The following is a 10104-nucleotide window of genomic DNA, read 5'->3' on the forward strand; positions in this document are numbered from 1 at the left end:
AGTAGAATTTTGCAGAATTCGGCAAACTTGGTAGAATTTAGCAGAATTTGGCAGACTTAATAGAACTTAGCAGAGGTTATGGATATTGCCAATATTGCGGGTGTTGCGAATATAGGATAATCTTGCGGTAGTAGGTAGAATATAGCAAAATGCGGCAGATTGCGGCAGAATGCGGCAGGTAGCGTGTGTAAGGTATTATGGGGTAGTCCTATAATAGAAAGTATAGAGTCCCTATATTAGGCTTCCCTAGCTAGTATAGGCATACTCCACTAGAAGTTTAAGTTTAATTAAAGTTGTTTAGTTTCTAAGGTATTATAGTAAAGTTTTACCGTATCTAATATCCATTAACCTAACTGCGCCGTTTATAACTCTATAAAGCCATAATTATACACATGCTGCGCTGCACCCCTACAGAAGGAGTGGTTAGAGTAGCCGTTAGGCAAAATACCGCCAGCAGCTAGGTGGGTTAATAGAATCTTACGTACTACTAGCGCCGAAAATGCTTTATTATTAACGCTAAACAATAGATCTAATAGAGGCCAGGGGTTACGGTTAAATAACTATATTATCGCGGCTATGGGCATAGATAATCTCCTAGTATAGCGGCGATCTAAATATCGACGCCACTATAGGTTTTATCTATCTTGCTCCGTTTTAGGTAAAAGACTATTAAATAGCCGTTAGGGGCGATCCTAATATCATTATAAAGGGCCCTCGTAGTGCTAAAGTCCTTAGCTTTCCTATTTAGGTATATAATCTCTCCTATATATAGGAAACCCGCAAACGCCATTATAAATACTACGTCTATGTTTGTATCCGCCTTACAGGGTTTAAAGGTAACAATCTTATCTAAAATATCCTTTATAATCGGTAGTTTAGTCTTTTTAGTAGATAGGAATAGTAACATAGCCCCCGCTAAGGCCCTTTTAATAGTATAGTCTTTAAAGGCGGCAATTAAGTAACCTAGGTCTATATAACGAGATCAGATTACGGAGATATAGTTAAAGAGGGTTTCTAGCTTAATCCTGCCTATTAGAGGGGCGGCTATACTAAACGCTCGTTAGGCAATCTACTCCCCTAAGTTTATCCTCTTAGCCGGATACGGTAATAAACCGTTTAGGGCTAAAAAGGCCTCCTAGCTCTTAATAGCGGAGGAGTAGCCTTTCCTTATATTAGCTACTAAGCTATACTATATAAGTAGTAAAAAGTAATAAGACCCACTAATCTTACTCTAGAAGGTTAGGGGGGGTTAATTAAACAACTCTAGGTTAACTATAAGAGTTAGCAGCCACCTAAAGGAGAGATATTATTTTTCTAATAAGAAGCCTTTATTTATCCGGTAAGAAGCCGTTCTTTATTTAGTAAGAAGCCGTTATTTATCCGGCAAGAAGCCGTTATTTATTTGCCACTTAGGGTATAGTAATAATAATTTCTCGCGGTTAAATCGTGAGAGAGTATTAGTAAGCCCATTATTAGCGCTAGAGACCTATATAGTTATTATAGTAATATTATTTGTTATTAAGGATATAAGTATCTCTCGGAGTAATTGGTTTCCAGAACCTTTTATAATATTATTCTAAATACCACTGTAAGTAACTATATTGTCTATATAAATATAAAGAAACCTATACCACTAGACCGATAACCACTTTTTAAATACCTTCGCAATAGTATATATCTCTTTTAGGTTAATATAGTTATCCACCTAGTCTAATAGGGGATAATAGCTAAAGGCCTAGGCCTAGGGTAGGGAAGCCGCGTAATTAGGCCAGTGGCCATTCTCTCTACTAAAGTAGAAGCCTCTATAGCCTTTAAGTAATAAGGCGTTAGTAAATAAGTAAAACTACGGCCTCTCCTTGTTATTAAAAAATAGTATACTGTTACTTAATATAAGAACCTTAAGCTAAAGGTTAAGGTCTTCTTTTAGCTTTAGGGGGAGGCGCTAGGGCATATTTTTTAATAACCTAGTAGGCTATTTTATTATAAAGTCCTATAAGGAGTAAGAGTACGAGCGCCTAAGGCGGATAACTCTTATACACTATATTAGGCGGCCCGCTAGTTATTAGGCTTACTATAATAATAGCCAGCCCTTCTAGAGGGCTTTAGTTACCTAATTAATAGCTTTCTATTACTTAGCTAGTAAGAGTTTTATCTCTATTACTATAGTGTTAATAATGTAACCTAATACTTCCGCCTCTGTACCTTTAATATTCTTTATATTATTTTAGGGTACCCCTAGCTGGTTAGTAACCAAGAGATATACCTCCCTTAGTAACGGCAGTATAGTTAGACACTTAACCACGAATATAAAATTATTAAGGTAGTGCTTAATAGCGGAGTTATTACGGCACTGACCTAACGCATACTGTTTCATACTGTCTTATACTATTCCCTACTGTTGGCTAGCCCACCACTAGCGACTTAGCGGCCGGCCCTACTATTTATATACAATACCCCCTTTCCACCTTCTTCCCCTCTTTATACCACAACGTAGTTATTTAGTCTACTTTATTGCAGCACTATAACAGTTTGTGGTATCTTTAATTTGCGCCCTATCGCGATCACTGATTCCCCATACCCTAGCCAATTAACCTCCGCCCTAGAGCAATCGCGACCTACACGCGCCTCTACTAAAACCGATACGTCCCCAGCACAGTCCTAGAATAATCCTTAGTTTTTACCTAGCGCCTAGATAGGCGACACTAACGACGCCGAAATAGCCGAAACCTAAAACCCCTATAACGTTTTCGTAGACCTATTTATAGAGATATACCCTAATATCGCGTGGACAATCTACCGCTCCCTACTGTACCCTAAGACCTTTGAGCCTAGTAAAGCTTACCTTACCCTTATTAACTATACCAATAAGTTCCTTAATAATATTAAAGTAGGACTATAGTGTATATATAACATAAACACCGCCAATAAGAAAGCTAATGAAAACCTTAATGCCCTTATCGCTTCCTAGATAGAAACTATTAACTCCTAGGCAGAGACTATTACCGTTCTAAAATAATTAACCCCTATAATAANNGTAGTAACCTANNAGAAAAAACGGAGATCTAAAGACCCGCCAATATTTAGCGGAAAAGGCACCCCGCTAGAATAATAAGCTAATTTTAAGACCTAGCATATTAAGATTAAGGGAGTCTTTAACTAGGACTAGGACTACTTTAATACAGTTTAGTCCTAGATCCTTTATATCTCGGATATGCTAGAGGATAAGGCCTATAAGTTTATTAAGTAGGGCCTAGAGCTTATATACGAGAACCCAAATAATATATCTGCGTGGAAATGGCCTACCAAGGAAGATATGCTTAAAGACCTTACTGCCTACTATGAGGTCCTTAATATAACCTAGGTTATAAAGAACAAGCTTAACTATTTCCTCTAAGGTAAGCGTAATTACTGGTCCTAAAAGGGAGAGCTTAATAAGCTAATAGTCCGCGCTAAGAAGACAGACAAATAGAAGGTGGACCTACTCTAAAAGTTTATCTCTCTAAAAATAGAAGAGCTGGTACTTGGACTGGCCTATAAAATTAATAACAGCGACTATATAGGTTGGAGCAAGCAGATGGATGTGTTTGCTAAAAACCTCGCGAACTATACACACCGAGCCAACCTTAAGAAGAACGCTAACTACTGCCTACCTGCCTAAGCCCCTGCCCCTATGTTAACCCTGACCCTAGCAGTAACTGGAGAACCTATAAACCTTAATGGAATTTTAGACACGGAGCGTAAGCGCCGCGTTAATAATAGACTGTGCCTTGCCTATGGCCTACCTGGCCACTGGAAGGATACCTATAACCCTGCTAAGACAGTAAACCTAGTCCTAATACTACCCCGTTAAATAACGCGAATAAATAACCGCGGATGTGGCGACCGTAAAGTCTATTATAGACGCGGCGACCGTGGAGCCTATTATGGCCATGGCGGACGACCCCCCCCCTTTAACCCTATAGCTTAGTTACTCTAAACCATGCCCTATATAGGAGCCTAACCCGTTAATAACGCCTAGTATTAGCGACTTCGCGCTAGCGAATACGAACACAGCCACGTTATTAGTGAGGTATTGTCTTTTTATACCCCGACCAAAATAGAGATAGACACCGCCAGCTAGACGGACACTAGACCGCCCCGCTAAGACAGCCCTATACCCTAGTCGTTAAAAGGTAGACCCTTAGACTAAGTCGCGCTTAAGGGTCTAAACCATATAAGGAGGAAGATGAGAAGATTAGGTCCCTGTTACTAGATTAATTAGTCCTTTCTATTAGTAAACTGCCACTTAATCTTAGATTAGTAAATAGTAATAAGAAATTAATTCTTATTTAAACCTAACTCTCCTTATTATATAACCTATACCCCTAAGTTTATATTAATATAGTAAGCCTAGTGGACTCCGGTAGTACTGTAATGGCATTTACCAACGCAGAGTCTATTATAAGAAAGTATAACGTTATAACTAAGAAGCTGCTGGTACCTAGGCTACTGCGCCTCGCAGATGGTATCCTAACTTTGTTTATTACGGACTACTTTACTACCCGAATATTAATTGGCCTCTATACTAAAGCTATGCTCTTTTTTATTACTAAACTCTCGCCCGTTACCCTAATTATCCTAGGTATACCCTGGCTTTAGAAGCATAAGCCCCGTCCCAGCTTTAGGAAACTTAAGATCCGCTTTAACTTAGACTACTACTCTAGGCACTNCCTNCNGTNGGGGATAGCCGACGTTANTAGGGACGCCCTATNTGGACACTTAGCACTACTAAGCCTAGTGCCTAGGACTATATATAAAGCCCTAATAGTAGAAGACGTTCCTAATAAAGGGGAGCCCATATAGCTGTAAAGAAACGAGATAGTGGAAGACTAGACTAACCTAGTACTTAAGACTAAAATAACGGGCCAGCCAGCCCTGCTAAGACTAAAAAAGAAGGTCCGCTTCGCGCCGCTATTATTAAGAAACCAACCCTAACCTAAGTACTATTTAAACCCTAGCCGCCTAGCCCGATACCTAGAACTAAGCCATATACCATATGCGCACACTATAGCTCGCGTTATAGTAAGGACTGGCTATGGAACTACCGAGACCCGGATAATAGAAACCGCGCCACCGTAACGCCCAACCTCATACCTGTCTCCCGCGCGTACCATATAAGGCCGCCGCCTCATTTCCGCCCCCTTAGGCTAACTAAGCCGTGCTAGCCTAGCCATAGCACCGGAGAGCTAGACATGCCCTAACCTAGACGATATTAAATACACCTATGCTGTTAATTTTACCTAGTTCTGTAAGTAAAAAGACGTAAAGGTAATAAGGATTTATATAGCGGAGCTAGTAGAACTGGTTAAATAAGATAAACACTAATAGCTGCTTAAAGAGCTACCTATAGGCCTAATAGAAGTACCGAACCTATTAGAAAGGTCTTTCTACCGGCTAGTAAAAGGCGACTATATAATAAAGGAAGCCTATAAAGCGCTCCCCCCCTATTTCTATAACTTTCTTAAGACAAATTTAAAAACTAAACCCAAGCTTTTACGTCGGAAGATAGTTAACACCAATGTTAAAAAATTCCTAAAAGGCAAACCAGGATTAACCCGTGAAGATATTCTACAACGCCTACTAAAGGAGTTTAGTAAATATATTAAGCACTTCCTCCCTAAGAATATAGATAAGCTGCCCCCTTACCAACCATAGGACTATAAAATTAAGATTACCCCTAGAAACTAGGCCCCGTACTATAAAAATAGACCACTCTTACCTGCTAAACTTAGGTGTGTAAAAAAGTGGATTAATAAGATGCTGGATAAGGGTTTTATCCGCGAATTAACCTTACTAGCTACCGCACTACTTCTCCTTGCTGCTAAGCCTGGCGGCGGTATATAAATCTACTATAACTACTAAGGCCTAAATACAGTTACTATTAAGAATTAATACCCACTGCTACTAATCCGCGAGATACTTAACGCACTTTGTGGCGCTAAGTACTTTACTAAACTTAATATAATTACTGCGTTTAACCGGATCCGGATTGCGGAGGGCTATAAGTAGCTTATAGTATTTATTACCCGGTTCGGACTCTATAAGATACTAATTATACTATTCGGCCTCTATAACGTACCCGCTATGTTTTAGAACTATATTAACTATATTCTATACAACGCCCTTAATAACTACTGCACTGTCTACTTTAATAACGTCCTTGTCTTTTCTAAAACACGCGCTAAGCACACTAAGTATATAAATAAAGTCATCTAAAGACTCGGCAATGCTGGACTTTAGATTAATATTAATAAGTTTAAGTTCTACTCTACTAAAACAAAATACCTCGGCTTAATTATCTCGACTAATAGTATAACTATGGACCCTAAAAAGATATAGGCCTTATAGAAATAGAAGGACCCGATATTAATTAAAGAACTATAATAATTTCTCGGCTTTGCGAACTTCTACTAACGATTTATCTAAGGCTACTCTGCTATTGCTATACCTATAATAAAACTTCTAAAGAAGGATATTGGATGGCTATGGGGACTAGAACAAGCTAAATCGTTTAAGGCCCTTAAGGGAGCCTTTACTTCAGCACTAGTACTAGTATACTATAACTATATAAAGAAAACAGTAGTAGAGACAGATATATCGAATTGGGCTTCCAGCGGAGTCCTTTCCCAGTATAATAACGACGGAAAATTAAAACTGGTTGCATTCTTCTCTGCAAAGTACTCTATGCCGGAATATAACTATAAGATCTACAATAAAGAACTCCTAGCTATTATTAAGGCTTTAGAGGAATAGCGTCTTAAGCTGTAAGGGACTAAGGAGCTGTTTGAAATTATTACCGACTATAAGAACCTATAGATGTTTATAACTACTAAGTAGCTAAACTAGCGCTAAGTCTAGTAGGCAGAGTTTCTTTTATAGTTTAACTTTATAATTATATATAGACCCGGCAGTAAAGCCACGCTCCCTAACGCCCTAAGCTGGCTACTAGGAATAAGGCCTAAGGACGCTAATAATAAACGCCTCCGCTACTAAGCCTAAGTTGTTATACCGCCTTAGAAAGTTAACCCTATAATCTTAGAAGAATTACTATATAAGTCCCATAACTCTAATGACGTAGAGTTTATAGCCGCTCTAGACCCCAAAATAGCCGAAAAGTCACTGGATAAGTTAATCTAGCTAGAATATTAGGAGAATGAACTCGTAAGAGATATAATAGCAGCTCTGCGTGATTGGAAAGCTCGCCGTTGGCCAAAGAAAATTAGGAAATTACTCTATTGCGATAAGTTAGAATATAGTATCGTTAACGGATAGATCTACTTCTGCTAACGTCTCTTTATCCCTAACGCCCTAGACCTCTACCTAGAAGTTACCTATTACTCTTATAGCAGCGGCCCCGCTAGTTACCCCAGCTGGGTTAAGACTCTTAACCTCTTAAACTAAATATACTGGTGGCTAGGAATCTCCTAGTTTATAGCTACCTTTGTTAAAGACTGTGCCCTATACTTTTGCACTAAGACCCCCTATTCTGCCCTACCCGGTTTCCTAAAGCTACTAAAATTACCCGCCTGCCCATAAACCAATATCTTAATTAACTATATTATAACGCTGCCAGTATACTAACGCTATAGCAAGGTATACGAATATATCCTTATTATTGTGGACCGCCTAATTAAAATATAATACCTTGTTCTAGTAACAGGACTCTTAATAGAGGAGTTAGTTAATAGCTTTGTTAATAACGTATATAAGCTCTACGGTGTATTAAGCACGATTATCTCTAATCGCGGCATATAATTTGTTAGCGACTTCTAGCAATAACTAAGTAAACGCCTTAAAATAATCTTGTAACTAAGCTTAGCCTAGTACCTAGAAACGGACGGCTAAACTAAAATTATTAACGCCGCCATAAATAAATACCTTTGTGCTTTTATTAGCTTTATATAGAACAACTAGGTTAACTACCTACTGCTCACCAAGTTTGCTATAAATAACTAAGTCAATAAGAGCATAGGCATCTCCCCGTTTTTTGCAAACTATGGCTTTAACCCTCGCCTTAGAATTAAGCCTGCTGGCCCTTACCTACTAATACTATTAGTATAAGTAAAGAAGAAGTTCTTCTACGCAGACTCTGTGGCTAACCACTTTAAGCGGATATTAACACAGCTTAAGGCCCTAGCCTGGATTTTATAGTAACGCTATAAAGATAATGCTAATACCCGTAGGGATAAGAGCGCGTTATTCTACGAAGGTAATATAGTTATGGTTAGCTTAGAAAATATAAAAATAAATAGACCTAAGAAGAAATAGGACGATAAATAGGACGGCCCGTACCCTATACTCGCAGTATACTAAGGGGTAGTCGTAGTAGACCTCCCGGACCACATCTAAGTAAATAAATCCTTTTATATATCTAAGGTCCGCCTCTAGGCTGCTAAAGAGATCCTTAGCTAAGCAAATATTAATACTATAGAGCGCCGTAATGTATAAGGATGAGTAGCAGAGAGAGATAATAACGGTAACATAGAAGACAAATGGGAGTTTAAGAAAATCCTCAATGTATATAACGAAGACCCCCAGGGCCTAACTTATAAGATTAAATGGAAATATCACAAGGATACAACCTAGTAGCTAGAGGAAGACCTAAAGGGTTGTAAACAAGCTGTATAGCGCTTTTATAAGCAACACCTTAAGAAGCTAGGACCCCCAGACTAGGTACAAGATAAGGAAAAGTTACGCTAAGGTCGCGGCCAACCACCGCATTAAAATTTGTGGTGGTTGAGATGTTATAGAACTTCGACCGGCGGTTAAAGTTGTCTAATTAGCCAAATTCTCGCCAAGAAACGCTATACGGACCGATTTGGGTGGCGGTATAGAGTTCTGCCGACCTTACTCACTAAACTAACCAATTAGGATTTTCTATGCCTAGTATGGAAAATCGCCATTAGCTTGGTTAAGGGCGGTAAGCGGAACTAATATCTTTGCGGTAGAAAATAGGCAACCCCATACACTGCCTATTTTTAAGTTATTTATTCGGTTTGGGGACTAAACCGTCTAGGGGAGAGGAGTACTGTTACGGCACTAACCTAACGCATACTGTTTTATACTGTCTCGTACTATTCCCTACTATTGGCTAGCCCACCACTAGCGACTTGGCGGCCGGCCCTACTATTTATATACAATACCCCCTTTCCACCTTCTTCCCCTCTTCATACCACAACGTAGTTATTCAGTTTACTTCATTACAGCACTGTAATAGGAGTTAATCTATTATGCTAGGATCTAGTAAAGACCTTTGGCGAATAAGTTAAAAAGGAATAGGGCTGTTTGTAAGCTAAATAGTAGATAGCATTTAACGTATATAACTCCCTTTTAGATAAAGCCGAGTAGGTAACGCAACCGCACTAAAACGGGCACCATCCGGAAGGCATCTTTAATGTCTCGTTTAACTAGGTAGCAGCCTCTACTAGCTATAATTACGTATACTAGTATAGTCTCTATCTAGGTATAGTGTAGTGCTGCCTAAGCTAGGTTAATAGAGTCATTAACTAAGAAGCCCTTAGGTGAAGAGAGGTCGTAAATACGGCGGAAGCCGCCATCTACCTTAGGTACTAGGCCTAGGGGTAAGGTAACTATAGAGTTGGTGGCCTATATATGGCCTAGGGCTAGGTTAGTAATAATCTTTTTAGAGATAAGGTCTTCGTTATCGTGTAAAAAGAGGTGGTTTTTGTAGATATTAGGTAGTATAGGTAATAAGGGACCTATCTCCGCCCTATAGGTAAGGATGCCTTATAAAATTGCTAGAAGATTTCTAGGGTACCTATAAAGGAGCGTGCTCCAAGCAAGAGGTCTTAAAGGTGATGGTAAGTTAGCCAGAAAAGTCGTTTATAAGTAAGTTTCGAAAAGAGGTACTAAATTAGGCCTGCCTTAGAGCCTTAGCGTCTATAGTAGGTCTATCTAAATAGTTAAATCTAGGAAGATGTCTTTATCTACTATTAAATCCTAGGTCTAACTACTTACGGCGGTAAGCTACCTAGGGCATAACTTTAATGGGTAGTTTTTGTCGCATTTAGAGCATGCGTAGCAGTAATAATATGGATCTTCTCT

At 39.0% G+C, this 10104-nt stretch overlaps 1 protein-coding gene across 1 annotated transcript; it reads right to left on the bottom strand.

Annotated features, from left to right (window-relative positions):
- Nucleotides 1-362: 362 nt before the first annotated feature.
- Nucleotides 363-524, bottom strand: K441DRAFT_547946 (uncharacterized protein; the record flags this gene model as incomplete). The annotated part of the gene is made up of 1 exon (XM_067642936.1): nt 363-524. A coding segment is annotated over one exon (162 nt), but the record flags the coding sequence as incomplete, so codon positions are not given.
- Nucleotides 525-10104: the final 9580 nt, after the last annotated feature.

Source organism: Cenococcum geophilum, assembly GCF_001692895.1.
Source record: "Cenococcum geophilum 1.58 unplaced genomic scaffold K441scaffold_10, whole genome shotgun sequence".
Taxonomy (NCBI): domain Eukaryota; kingdom Fungi; phylum Ascomycota; class Dothideomycetes; order Gloniales; family Gloniaceae; genus Cenococcum; species Cenococcum geophilum.